Genomic DNA, 15333 nt, shown 5'->3' with positions numbered 1-15333 from the left:
GACACAATGTTCCTCCGGATATCAAGAGTGGGCCTGATATGGCCGTGCAATATGTAACAAAGAGAATGGAAAAGGCAGGAGCCATTTCTGGGCATGGAAATCACTCGTTAAGTGACAGTTCTTTGATCGATGGTGATCACCTTGATAGACATGTTAATGGGGGTACGGTTGTAATGATAAAGGAAATGGGTACCTGAACATTGTAAAGTAAGTCTAAAATACCTACACAATAACTATAATCGTAATAAATGAACAATAAAACAGCGGAGAAGCCGTGGATTAAATAAAAAGTCTGTAGTTATCAGCAGGGAGACGTGAATCCCATGGCGAAGCAAGGAAGGGAATGTAGAGACTGGAGCGACGGACGGCCTTATATAGGCAGGCAGCCAACAACATGGGAGGTGTTGAGATGGGGGACCCAACGTCGACTCACACGGTGACCGAGCTGCAGGCTATGGACGTATATATGTACGTAAGTAGGATTCAGTTAGCGTTGGGAACCTGCGTACCAAATTTCTTGAAGATGGGCCCATAAGTAACAAAGACCATTGAAAAGTTCAATATGGCGGCCGACAGTGGCATCATACCACCGAAATAAGTACCAAATTTCAGCCTTCTACCTACACGGGAAGTTGGAGAATTAGTGACGTTGGAAGGTTCAATATGGTGGCTGACAGTGGCGTCATACCACCAAAATAAGTACGTACATTGGTTTCTGTTTGCGCAGGGAAGCCGACTACCAAATTTCGTGAAGATGGGGCCATGAATAAGAAAGTTCAACATGGCGGACGTTGTTGACTGTTATGACCGTTACGCATAGAATTTCGAAATGAAACCTGCTTAACTTTTGTAAGTAAGCTGTAAGGAATGAGCTTGCCAAATTTCAGCCTTCTACCTACACGGGAAGTTGGAGAATTAGTGACGTTGGAAAGTTCAATATGGCGACCGACAGTGGCGTCATACCACCGAAATAAGTATGTACATCGGTTTCGGTTAGCGCAGGGAAGCCGCCTACCAAATTTCGTGAAGATGGGGCCATAAATAAGAAAGTTCAACATGGCGGACTTTGTCGACCGTTATGACCGTTATGTGTAGAATTTCGAAATGAAACCTGCTTAACTTTTGTAAGTAAGCTGTAAGGAATAAGCCTGCCAAATTTCAGACTTCTACCTACATGGGAAGTTGGAGAATTAGTGAATAGTGAGTGAGTGAGTGATGAGTGAGTGAGTGAGTGAGTGAGTGAGTGAGTGAGTGAGTCAGTGAGTGAGTGAGTCAGTGAGGGCATTGCCTTTTATCAGTATAGATTACAAGCTATTTAGCAAAAATGTTTATTGAAAAATATCTATTATTGGTATTACAGACATTCTAACTTATTTGACCTGTTAACATTCACAAATTTAAGGTACCTGCTAAAATCTTGATAAAGAAACATAGTTGTTAAGGCTTATGTTTATGGATGCACAATAAGTTGGTAATCATATTGGTAATGGCTGGGTAACCACAAAAATCAAATTTTCAAGTAGGGATTATAACCAATAACTTAGAAATATTTCTAAAATACCTGGTAGTTTAATAAACTTCAAAACTACAAAGTGATAATTATATTTAGACAATCATAATATTAGAAAAGTTTTGACAAGAACAGGCCATTTAGCTCAATGAAGTCCTCAACAAAGTCCTTGCAACAAATTGTACTTTAAAGATGAAAATGTGTATTGAAATCAAACATTCATAGTTTTCATACTCTTTCTCTGTACGTCTAGTATTTGTTTGCTCAGAGGTTGATGAGCTTGCTGCTTCCTAAGCAGCTCTTCTTTTCTCCAGCCTAGCGGCCTGCTTCTTCTCTTCTTTCGTTGGCATCTTTTCACGTTAAAACTGATTAAGTCAGTGTTTGTGTTGCAATTACTTAGTACATTTTCCTTAATTTTTCACTTAAGCCACTTTCTGCCTCAAGAATGATTTATGATATGAAGCGGTAGGGAAAGTGACGGCGAAGGTTGTAGGGATGAGAAAGGCACCCAGTACCACCCTGCTGGCCGATATCAAGAGCTGATTCTACAATAAAATAAAAATAACATAGGAGGGCAATCTTCACGCCGAAAGCAGATAGTAGATGTCATTTAGTATATGTGTACCACATTTCAGGTCAATAGTTCAAACGGTTTGTGAGCTACAGGTGATTTAAAATCATGGAGAGACAAACAAACAGCCACGGTTGCATATTATATAAGAAGATATTAAAAAGAGCAGCATGTCTGCCACTGGTCCTTATGGGACACCATTTTTAGCATCATCTAAATCTTTAATTGTTTCTCTCACCATAACCCCTTGTTTCCTGTATTTAAGCCATGTTTGCAGGCATTAGCACCTTAAATTCCTTCTGGGTGTGGGAGACACACCATTCAATCCAGTGTAATACATGTTTGAGGAGAAGGACAGCAATTGTTCCTGGCAGGGCAGTTGATGAAAAGACCCTAAAGTATGTTAACTCACATGGGCAGAATATGGATGGCTGTTATCTTGCTGTAAGAACACATCTCCCATTTCACACAGGAAAGGCATCAGACCCATCTGTATGAAGTCCTTGAAAAGTTTCTACCAAAAACAAGAGTTAAATATGCACTGTAGCCTATGGTACCCCATGCCATAAAGCCTGGCATAGAGCCTGTTAGCTGCAGGCATTTACAAAATGGAAATAGCCACTCACCACAACTATCACTTATTCTATGGCATAATCTGCTTTCATTGCTAAAGACAACAGACTGCCATTTCTCCCTCCCACAGGCCCATTCAATTCACCACTGAAGGTATGTGTGGCAGTAGCAATGACTGGGTGGCAATAATGCCAGGGGAATGTGTGATCACCGTATTGCTTCAAGAAGACATTTACATATGTTCCAAGTGAACACTTCTAGTGCGACAGTGGCTATGATGCATGCTGATGTGGTTCTATTATACAAGAAAACAACAATGATCTTTCACTGAAGAATTGCCAGTCTTCTGGATTAAATAAGAACAAATGAAAATTTAGCACCTCAGAAAAAGAACAATTTCTTTGCTCAACTTTTCCTGGCTTGACCCTAGCTGAACTTTATTCCACAGAGAGAAAGGTAATCAGCACAAATCAGAATGGAAAGATTGAAGCAGTCTGGACTTTTTCAATAACTTGTGCCTGCTCTTCTTTACTTTCATCCCTCGTTTTCTACAGACACAAAATGGAATGCTTTTAATGAAACCTAACTTCCAAACTACGGAAGTCCTAAGAGAGCAAAAACAAGCATAGGATGCTAATCTGCTGCATTGATATCATTCTTAACTTTTGCATTAGGAGATGTTGCTTACAGTTTATAATAATACATCAGCAATATGCACAAACTGTAATCACAAACATCTAAGTGCTTATTTTATGTGACAATGTTACATATTATTGGTCACAATGACTGTGGCTGAATCTGTTTATACTTGTCCCTAGAAAACAAAAGCCCACAGGGGGTCAATGTTATTGGTTGAAAGGAAGCAATACATTAGCAAAACAACAGTGTCATAATTTTAAAATAATATAATTCAAATTTTGAGTAGTGTAAATGGAATTTCATAGTACAGAAGAAACAAAAACAACTTCTAAAATGTCAATGTTAAAATTCATTGTATAAGCAACTGTACTAGAGGTTCACATGAAGGGTTTTCCATATGGTATTTGATTTTGGAACTGCCAAGAACTGTGAAAAAGATACCTTAAATATAAGATTGGAGTGACTTGGGTGACAAGAAACAATTTAATCACTGTGGTTATATGTAATATTTCTATGGGTCCAACTGTATGAAGAGATGTGTTTCATTTTAAATACTCTGAATGCTGAATTTCAAAAATGGCTTTTAAAACCTTATATGTTGTACTTACTTGCAGGACTTCTCCAGCTACCACTAACTTCTTCTATGAAACTTCACCCTGCAACTACTGTACTAGTGGTGCCCTTGCCCTTGGCAACCTTTTAACATACAAACACCCCTCACAAAACACAGCATTTTACTATACATTATTCAGTTGTCAGTTTTCATTTGTTTATTTCATAGTGTTTATTTTTCAACTATGTAGACATTTTTACGGTTCTCTTATTCTTTCAGAAAGGATATTTTTCATCTGTAAGACTTACCACCAGCAAAGCAAAAAGAATGACTCCACAACTCCATACATCTGCTCTGCGACCATCATACTTTTCTCCCTGAAATTAGTAAATCAGATATCCATTATTTTAGGAGAATCAGTCAAATTTCTGTCATTTGTATTTTATCAAAATACTAGCAAAATACCCGCGCTTCGCAGTGGAGAAGTAGTGTGTTAAAGAAGTAATGAAAAAGAAAAGGAAACATCTTGAAAATAACGTAACATGATCGTCAATGTAATTGTTTTGTCACTGTTATGAGTGTTGCTTTCATATATATATATATATATATATCTATACTAATAAAAGGCAAAGCCCTCACTCACTCACTCACTGACTGACTGACTCATTACTAATTCTCCAACTTCCCGTGTAGGTAGAAGGCTGAAATTTGGCAGGCTCATTCTATACAGCTTACTTACAAAAGTTGGGTAGATTTCATTTTGAAATTCTACGCGTAATGGTCATAACTGGAAGCTATTTTTCTGCATATGCTGTAATGGAGTTAAGCTCGAAAGCCGTGGGGGGCGGAGTTTCGTGTGACATCATCACACCTCCCACGTAATCACGTGAACTGACTGTCAACGCACTACGTAGAAAACCAGGAAGAGCTCAAAAACGCGCTGAAGAAAAGATGCATTATATAATTGAGAAGGCAGCGAAACAATAAGAAGTGAGCGAGTGACATATACCCATATTCATGAGTGCTGCTACTTCGGAAACAAAGCACGGTGTAAACCTGAAGTTTAAATTAAGTTCATAGACACGCTGCCGCTGGCGTTTGGCATGCCCACGGGTAATGCGGGATACAAGTTTAATGAAGGGACACAGGATATAAACGAGAGTTTTGATCACTTTGTAACTAAGTTAAAATTGCGCGTGAACGGCTGTATTTATGCAAATTCCGAGAGACTGTGTTTGTGGGGGATTGACAGTTAAGATGGGTGGGGAAGTCATGTCATCATCTCCCCTCCCATTCACCTAATTTCGCTCTGAGCTGAGCTCCGCAGCCAACGCAGTCTTACAGAAGTGACTTTGTGACGCTGCTACCAAATACTCACAGAAAAATCCACAAGTTAATACACACGCTGTCTCTAGAGTTTCTCCACACTGAATCCTCCAGGCACTACTTACAAAAGGTTACATTGACAATCGCACAGCTGAGAAGCTTCGATGCATGTGCTCCATAACGCATTAAAAAAATAATGCATTTAATCACAGTTTCAATTACAAGCAAAGGGGAACTTCTGTCAATGCATGATTTCCTGGTACACCGATTACATTGATCAGCGCTTCCCAAAACCTGAGTATATAAAGACGGCGTTGGAATATTTCGGAATATATAATGTAAGCGCTGGAATATATAAAGTCAAAACTTAAATATATAAAGTCAGCGTCGGAATATATAAAGTCAGCGCTGGAATATATAAAGTCAAATCTTGAATATATAAAGTCAGCGTCGGAATATATTGTCACGCTTGGGTCACAGATTTGCACAGAGACACAGGAGGTCGTAGAAACAAGAAGGATTTTTATTGAAACACTGCAAACACATGAGCTTAAACGTGCTCCATGACAAGTCAGAAATGACAGTTCCGCTAGGAGCAGAGAGAGAGAGATAAAAGCAAGCAAACAATCAATTTTCAACTGACAGGCACTGCACAAGGCTTTTAAGTTAGCGGAGTATCGCGTGAGGTTTGCATTACGCGTTATAGCGCAAGTGAGAAAGTAAAGAGCAATGTGAGGGTAGTCTGTGTTTCAGGGGTTGTGGTTTGCCCAGGGGCATCTGTATCTTCTTAGGGTGCGATCAGCCCTTCAACTCACACCCTCCCCCTCAGCTTTATTCACATTCCCGTGAATCAAGCGACTCTCTGTACCAGGTTCATTTAGTCGTGATAATACGTCTGCGTTGACGTGTTCAGAACCTTGTCGATGTTTTACTGTGAAACGGTAAGGTTGTAAGCCCAGAAACCATCTCATGAGGCGAGAGTTTGTATCTTTCTGTTGGTATAACCATTGAAGTGGAGCATGATCAGTTACCAAAGTAAAGTTTCGTCCCCACAAGTAATAGCGAAGCACTCCAGCTCACAATATAAAGTAAGTGCTGGAATATATAAAGACAAAACTTCAATATATAAAGTCATCGTCGGAATATACAAAGTCAGTGCTGGAATATCCATCCATTTCCCAACCCGTTGAATCCGACCACAGGGTCACGGGGATCTGCTGGAGCCAATCCCAGCCAACACTGGGCACAAGGCAGGAACCAATCCTGGGCAGGGCACATGCATCATTTTCAAAACATTAACCGAACAGTGTTTTTAATTTATTTTTCTGAATACGTTCTTGTTAACTTACTTCAGTTCAGAGTCGTTTCAATCAATATATTTTGACTTTGACTTTATATATTCAGGAATGAGTTCATATACTCCGATGTTGACTTTATATAATCAGGAATGACTTTATAAATTCCAACGCTGATTTATATATTCAAGTTTTGACTTTATATATTCTGACGTCGACTTTATATATTCAGAAAATCAATGTATTTGCCTGTTTCGCACCCCATAGTATATGTGTGTGTGTATATATGTACACATGTATGTATGTATATATATATATATATATATATATATATATATATATATATATATATATATATATATGCCAGCAAAACTCATGACAATGACAAAACAATTACGTTGTCAATCATGTTACATTATTATTAAAATGTTTCCTTTTCTTTTTACTTCTCGCTGCCAAGCGCGGGTATTTTGCTATATATATATATAGTTATATAGTTATATATATATATATAATATATAGATATATATATATAATATATAGATATATATATATAGATATGACAACAACACTCATATCAATGACAAAACAATTACATTAACAATCATGTTACGTTATTTTTAAAATTTTTCCTTTTCTTTTTCATAACTTCTTTTACACACTACTTCACGCTCTTGGCCTTGGTATTCTGCTAGTATATATATATACACACATACATACATACACACACACATTATATATACAGTATATATATCTATATATATATATATATATATATATCTAATATCTATATATATATATCTATATCTATATCACTCTCTATATATATATATACGTATAGCAGAATACCCACGCTTCGCAGCGGAGAAGTATTGTGTAAAAGAAGTTATGAAAAAGAAAAGGAAAAATTTTAAAAATAACGTACATGATTGTTAATGTAATTGTTTTGTCATTGATATGAGTGTTGTTGTCATATCTATATCTATATATATATATATATATATATATATATATATATATATATATATATATATATATATATATATATATATTGTGGAGAACGCACCCCCAAACACAGACAGACTGACACCAGGATGTCGAAAGCACACTCCTTTATTTTATTTTTCCAATGCACCACAATGCCTTCTCTCACCAACTCTCTTTCCTTTCTTCTTCTTCTTCCTTTCTCTTCTTTCTTTCTCTCTCTCTCTCTCGAACTCCTTCCTCCTCCTCACAAGCTTCGTCTCCTTCCTCCCAACTCTGGCTCATCTCCTGGAAGGAGGCGGCCCCTTTTATCATGACCTGGATGAGCCCCAGGTGCTCCCCTTGACGTCACCTCCTGGTGTGGCGGAAGTGTCAGGAAAGCACTGGGAAGCCCTCCGGGTGACTTTGGAATCACTTCCGACAGCACTTCCTGGTGTGGCGGAAGTGCTGTCATCCAAGCTTCTCTCACTGTCCAGGCGCCCCCTGGCGCTCTCATAAAGAGCGTCCCAGCTGTGTCCCTGTAGCCCCCAAATAGTCCTGGGCGGCTGCCCTCTAGTGGCCGAGGAAAAGTATTGTCCAACTTGGTCATCTGTGATAATATCTATATATATATATATATATATATATATATATATATATATATATATATATATATATATATATATATATAGCAAAATACCCGTGCTTGGCAGCGGAGAAGTAAAAAGAAAAGGAAACATTTTAATAATAACGTAACATGATCATCAATGTGATTGTTTTGTCACTGTTATGAGTGTTGCTGTCATATATATATATATATATATATATGCACACATACATACAGACACACACACACATATATATACAAACTGGATTCCAAAAAAGTTGGGACACTCAACAAATTGTGAATAAAAACTGAATGCAATGATGTGGAGATGGCAAATGTCAATATTTTATTTGTAATAGAACGTAGATGACAGATCAAACGTTTAATCCGAGTAAATGTATCATTTTAAAGGAAAAATATGTTGATTCAAAATTTCACGGTGTCAACAAATCCCAAAAAGTTGGGACAAGTAGCAATAAGAGGCTGGAAAAAGTAAATTTGAGCATAACGAAGAGCTGGAAGACCAATAAACACTAATTAGGTCAATTGGCAACATGATTGGGTATAAAAGAGCTTCTCAGAGTGGCAGTGTCTCTCAGAAGCCAAGATGGGTAGAGGATCACCAATTCCCACAATGTTGCGCAGAAAGATAGTGGAGCAATATCAGAAAGGTGTTACCCAGCGAAAAATTGCAAAGACTTTGCATCTATCATCATCAACTGTGCATAACATCATCCGAAGATTCAGAGAATCTGGAACAATCTCTGTGCGTAAGGGTCAAGGCTGTAAAACCATACTGGATGCCCGTGATCTCCGGGCCCTTAAACGACACTGCACCACAAACAGGAATGCTACTGTAAAGGAAATCACAGAATGGGCTCAGGAATACTTCCAGAAACCATTGTCAGTGAACACAATCCACCGTGCCATCCGCCGTTGCCAGCTGAAACTCTACAGTGCAAAGAAGAAGCCATTTCTAAGCAAGATCCACAAGCTCAGGCGTTGTCACTGGGCCAGGGATCATTTAAAATGGAGTGTGGCAAAATGGAAGACTGTTCTGTGGTCAGGCGAGTCACGATTCAAGTTCTTTTGGAAATCTGGGACGCCATGTCATCCGGACCAAAGAGGACAAGGACAACCCAAGTTGTTATCAACGCTCAGTTCAGAAGCCTGCATCTCTGATGGTATGGGGTTGCATGAGTGCGTGTGGCATGGGCAGCTTGCATGTCTGGAAAGGCACCATCAATGCAGAAAAATATATTCAGGTTCTAGAACAACATATGCTCCCATCCAGACGTCATCTCTTTCAGGGAAGACCCTGCATTTTTCAACAAGATAATGCCAGACCACATTCTGCATCAATCACAACATCATGGCTGCGTGGGAGAAGGATCCGGGTACTGAAATGGCCAGTCTGCAGTCCAGATCTTTCACCTATAGAGAACATTTGGCGCATCATAAAGAGGAAGGTGCGACAAAGAAGGCCCAAGACGATTGAACAGTTAGAGGCCTGTATTAGACAAGAATGGGAGAGCATTCCTATTTCTAAACTTGAGAAACTGGTCTCCTCGGTCCCCAGACGTCTGTTGAGTGTTGTAAGAAGAAGGGGAGATGCCACACAGTGGTGAAAATGGCCTTGTCCCAACTTTTTGGGGATTTGTTGACACCATGAAATTCTGAATCAACATATTTTTCCCTTAAAATGATACATTTTCTCAGTTTAAACTTTTGTTCCGTGATTTATGTTCTATTCTGAATAAACTATTAGAAGTTGGCACCTCCACATCATTGTATTCAGTTTTTATTCATGATTTGTATAGTGTCCCAACTTTTTTGGAATCCGGTTTGGTATATCTATATCTATATATATATATATATATATATATATATATATACTGTATATCTAATATCTATATATATATCTATATCTATATCTATCTCTCTCTCTCTATATATATATATATATATATAGCAGAATACCAGCTTCAGAGGAGAAGTAGTGTGTAAAGAAGTTATGAAAAAGAAAAGGAAAAATTTTAAAAACAACGTAACATGATTGTTAATGTAATTGTTTTGTCATTGATATGAGTGTTGTTGTCATATCTATATATCTATCTATCTATCTATATCTATATATCTCTATCTCTATCTCTATCTCTATCTATATCTATATATATATATATATATATATATATATATATATATATATATAGCAAAATACCCGTGCTTGGCAGCGAGAAAAAAGAAAAGGAAACATTTTATTAATAGCGTAACATGATTGACAACGTAATTGTTTTGTCATTGTCATGAGTGTTGCTGGTATATATATATATATATATATATATATATATATATATATATATATATATATATATATATATATATATATATATATATATATATATATATATATATATATATATATATATATATATATATATACACATACATGTGTTCATATATACACACACACATATACTATGGGGTGCCAAACAGGCAAATACATTGATTTTCTGAATATATAAAGTCGGCGTCACAATATATAAAGTCAGCTCTGGAATATATAAAGTCAAAACTTGAATATATAAAGTCAGTGTCGGAATTTATAAAGTCATTCCTGATTATATATTATAAATATTATATAAAGTCAACATCGGAGTATATAAACTCAAAGTATATATGGACATTGTAGTTCCAGTAAGAACAGTACGCTGCTATGCTAACAACAAGCCATGGGTTACAAGTGACATCAAGGGCCTTTTGAACCAGAAGAAAAGGGCTTTTAAAGGTGGTGATCAGCATGAGCTCAAGTGCGTGCAGAAGGAACTCCAGTCCAGCTCAGGCGCGAAAGAGCAGTACAGGAGAAAGCTGGAGCAGAAGTTGCAGAACAACAGCATGAAGGAAGTGTGGGATGGGATGAAGATTATCACTGGCTGCAGCTCGAAGCGGGGTGCCGCCATCGAGACAGACGTGGAGAGAGCAAACCAAATGAACAACTTCTTTAATAGGTTTGATCACAGTAACCCACTCTCACCTCGGTACTGCATCCTCCAACCATCCTTCTGCTGATACCAGCATAGGTGAGACATCCCCACCCACAATTACAGCAGCCCATGTGAGCAGAGAGCTGAAAAGACTTCGTGCCAGCAAAGCAGCGGGTCCAGATGGTGTATCGCCACGACTGCTGAAGGCCTGTGCGTTGGAACTGGGGAGTCCTCTACAGCGCATCTTCAACCTGAGCCTGGAACAGGGAGAGTCCCAAGGCTTTGGAAAACATCTTGTATCACCCCTGTCCCAAAGGTATCACGTCCTAGTGAGCTGAATGACTTCCGGCCTGTTGCTCTGACGTCACATCTGATGAAGACCATGGAGTGGCTGCTGCTTCACCACCTGAGGCCACAGGTCCGCCACGCCCTCGACCCTCTGCAGTTCGCATACCAGGAGAAGGTGGGAGCGGAGGATGCCATCATCTATATGCTACACGATCCCTCTCCCACCTGGACAGAGGCAGTGGTGCTGTAAGAATTATGTTTTGGACTTCTCTAGCGCCTTCAACACCATCCAACCTCTGCTCCTTAGAGACAAGCTGACTGAGATGGGAGTAGACTCACACCTGGTGGCATGGATTGTGGACTATCTTACAGACAGACCTCAATATGTGCGTCTTGGGAACTGCAGGTCTGACATTGTGTTCAGCAATACAGGGGCGCCGCAGGGGACTGTACTTTCTCCGGTCCTGTTCAATCTATATATATCAGACTTCCAATATGACTCGAGTCCTGCCACGTGCAAAAGTTCGCTGATGACACTGCTATTGTGGGCTGCATCAGGTGTGGGCAGGAGGAGGAGTACAGAAAGTTAATCAAAGACTTTGTTAAATGGTGCGACTCAAACCACTTACACCTTAACACCAGCAAGACCAAGGAGCTGGTGGTGGATTTTAGGAGGCCTAGGCCCCTCATGGACCCTGTGATCATCAGAGGTGACTGTGTGCAGAGGGTGCAGACCTTAAATATCTGGGAGTGCAGCTGGATGACAAATTGGACTGGACTGCCAATACTGATGCTCTATGTAAGAAAGGTCAGAGCAGACTATACTTTCTGAGAAGGTTGGCATCCTTCAACATCTGCAGTAAGATGCTGCAGATGTTCTACCAGACGGTTGTGGCGAGTGCCCTCTTCTACGCGGTGGTGTGCTGGGGTGGCAGCATAAAGATGAAAGACGCCTCACGCCTGGACAAACTTGTTAAGAAGGCAGGCTCTATTGTAGGATTAAAGTTGGACAGTTTAACATCTGTGGCAGAGAGACGGGAACTAAGCAAACTCCTGTCAATCATGAATAATCCACTGCATCCACTTAACAGTGTCATCTCCAGACAGAGGAGTAGCTTCAGTGACAGACTTTTGTCACTGTCCTGCTCCACTGACAGACTGAGAGATCGTTCTCCCCACACTATGCGACTCTTCAATTCCACCGGGAGTAAATGCTAACATTAATTTTATTTTAATTTTTTCATTTTATTACTATTTAATTTAATATTGTTTCTTTGTATCAGTATACTGCTGCTGGATTATGTGAATTTCCCCTTGGGATTAATAAAGTATCTATCTATCTATCTATCAAAGTCAAAATATATTGATTGAAACGACTCTGAACTGAACTAAGTTAACAAAAACATATTCAAAAAATAAATTAAAAAAACACCATTCGGTTAATGTTTTGAAAATGATGCATGTGCCCTGCCCAGGATTAGTTCCTGCCTTGCGCCCAGTGTTGGCTGGGATTAGCTCCAGCAGACCCCCATGACACTGTGGTCGGATTCAACGGGTTGGGAAATGGATGGATATTCCAGCGCTGACTTTGTATATTCTGACGCTGACTTTATATAATCAAGATTTGACTTTATATATTCCAGCGCTGAGTTTATATATTCCGACGCTGACTTTATATATTCAAGTTTTGACTTTATATATTCCAGCGCTGACTTTATATATTCAAGTTTTGACTTTATATATTCAGAAACAAGTTTTGACTTTATATATACCGACGCTGACTTTATATATTCAAGTTTTGACTTTATTTATTCCGACAGTGACTTTATATAATCAAGTTTTGACTTCATATATTCGGGAATGACTTTATATATACAAGTTTTGACTTTATATAGTTAAATTTAGTCATCATTGCATAACTTTTCTTTACCATAGAAATTTAAAGACTAAATTCAACTTCCATTCCTACCAAAGATATTTCTGGGTACTAAATAGAACCTACTTATATCCAAATTCGAGCTATTGAGCTGTCGCCTGCCTGCCTGAATAAGTCACCCTCGCTTCGCTCTTACATTTTTGCCATTCATTTAATCATGGCTAGTGGCGGAAAATTTATAAAATGGAAGGAGGGTTACACCGAGTATGGCTTTACCAAAACACTTATTGATGGCGAATCGATTATTCATAAAGATTCAATTGGTGATCTGTTTTTCTGTGTTAACCTCATATTTTTTCATACTTCTTCTCAAACCAAGGGGGTGCGAGGCTAAAATGAATCGGGAAGCTGATCAATGTAATCGTGTACCAGGAAATCATGCATTGACAGAAGTTCCCCTTTGCTTGGAATTGAAAGTGTGATTAAATGCATTATTTTTTAACACGTTATGGAACACATGCATCGAAGCTTCTCAGCTGTGCTTGTGCTAAGAAAAGGAAACATTTTTAAAATAACGTAACACGATTGTCAATGTAACCTTTTGTAAGTAGTGCCTGGAGGATTCAGTGTGGAGAAACTGTAGAGACAGTGTGTGTATTAACTTGTGGATTTTTCTGTGAGTATTTGGTAGCAGTGTCACAAAGTCACTTCTGTAAGACTGCGCTAGCTGCGGAGCTCAGCTCAGAGCGAAATGAGGTGAATGGGAGCGGAGATGATGACGTGAATCCCCACCCACCTTAACTGTCAATCCCCCACCCCAAATGGGGCGATGGCTGAGGCCTGACATCAACCAGGGTCGACAGATAGTAGAGCAAGTGGCCTGTGAAGGTTTTTTTAATGTCATGCCAGATTTTCTCGCCCAGCAGGTACGACGGCATCTATTTCAGGACATGAAAAGCCTGCTAGATGTACTGGAGCGTCAGCTGGAGGAGAACCGAGTCGGGGGGCCGAAGAGGTCTGCTTGCGGTGTCCGACAGGGGTGTGTCGCTGTCCCTGAGGCCCACCGCCGTACGCCAGAGGCTCCCACTAAACCAAAATAGAGACTCCCGGCTTTGCCCTGCTGTTTCAAGTGCGGTGAAGTCGGGCACACCTTACCTGCCTGTCCTCAGAATGTGGAGTTGATGGACTGCACCTGGGTCAAAGGAGAAAGGTATTATGCTTTGTCTAATCCCCTGGCTGTCCCAAACACGGGAGTGGTTTTGGTTAATGGACACTCGGTGCTGGCCCTTTTCGGCTCCGGGAGTAACATTACCATTGTTGCTCGCCGATTTGTTCTACCGCGACAATGGTTGCCCCAGCACGTAAGGGTGACGTGTGTACATGGTAAGACCCAGTCATATAGGTCTGTGAACTGCTACATAACTTGGAAGGGTACCCTGAGGCGCCTATCAGTGGCGGTGTTACCCGATCCCCCCTTTCCAGTTATTCTAGGACAAGACTGGTCTGAAAGTGAATGCGGTAGAACAAGCGCCACTCCCACCGCCGACTCGGGTTTTACTATGGGCGGGCAGGGCACCGAGGATCGGTGTTGATCTAGTAGGACCCCTGGTGCCTTTGACACGTGGCCATAAATATATTTTGGTCATGGTGGATTACGCGACTCGATTCCCAGAGGCGGTTCCTTTGTGCTTCGCTACCACTAAAAATGTCGCACGGGAATTGGTAGCCCTGTTTTCACGAGTGGGAATACCCAAAGAAGTCCTCATGGTCCAGGGTACCCCGTTTACTTCGGATACGTTCAGGGAGTTTGCCAAGTCACTCCGTATTAAGCATCTGAAAACCTCAGTTTATCACCCCCAGACAGAAGGGTTGGTCAAGCGGTTCAACCAAACGCTCAAACAGATGCACTGCAAGGTAGTCGATGCGGACGATAGGAACTGGGACCAGTTTTACCCCTTGTGCTTTTTGCCTATCGGGAAGTGCCCCAAGCCTCAACGGGGTTTTCCCTGTTTGAGCTCTTATATGGCCGGCAGCCTCGGGGCATTTTGGACATTCTCAAAGGAGGATGGGAAGGGGAGGCACTTCCTTCCACCAATATTTTGGAGTACATCGCGCAACTGTGCGAAAGAATGGAAAAACTTCGGCCCC

General features: G+C 40.1%; 1 protein-coding gene across 7 annotated transcripts in view; it reads right to left on the bottom strand.

Moving 5' to 3' along the window:
* Positions 1-15333, bottom strand: part of LOC120542402 (serine/threonine-protein kinase BRSK2-like) — a 225937-nt gene that overhangs the window by 90709 nt on the left and 119895 nt on the right. For all 7 annotated transcript variants that reach the window (XM_039774850.1, XM_039774852.1, XM_039774851.1 and 4 more), the window contains exon 7: positions 4155-4223. In XM_039774850.1, coding sequence (XP_039630784.1) covers positions 4155-4223 — 69 coding nt within the window. The remainder of the gene's footprint in view (positions 1-4154; positions 4224-15333) is intronic.

This window comes from Polypterus senegalus, chromosome 13 (genome assembly GCF_016835505.1).
Source record: "Polypterus senegalus isolate Bchr_013 chromosome 13, ASM1683550v1, whole genome shotgun sequence".
NCBI classification, from domain to species: domain Eukaryota; kingdom Metazoa; phylum Chordata; class Cladistia; order Polypteriformes; family Polypteridae; genus Polypterus; species Polypterus senegalus.
The sequence above is the reverse complement of the archived record's forward strand: the minus strand, read 5'-3'. Positions and strand labels throughout refer to the sequence as shown.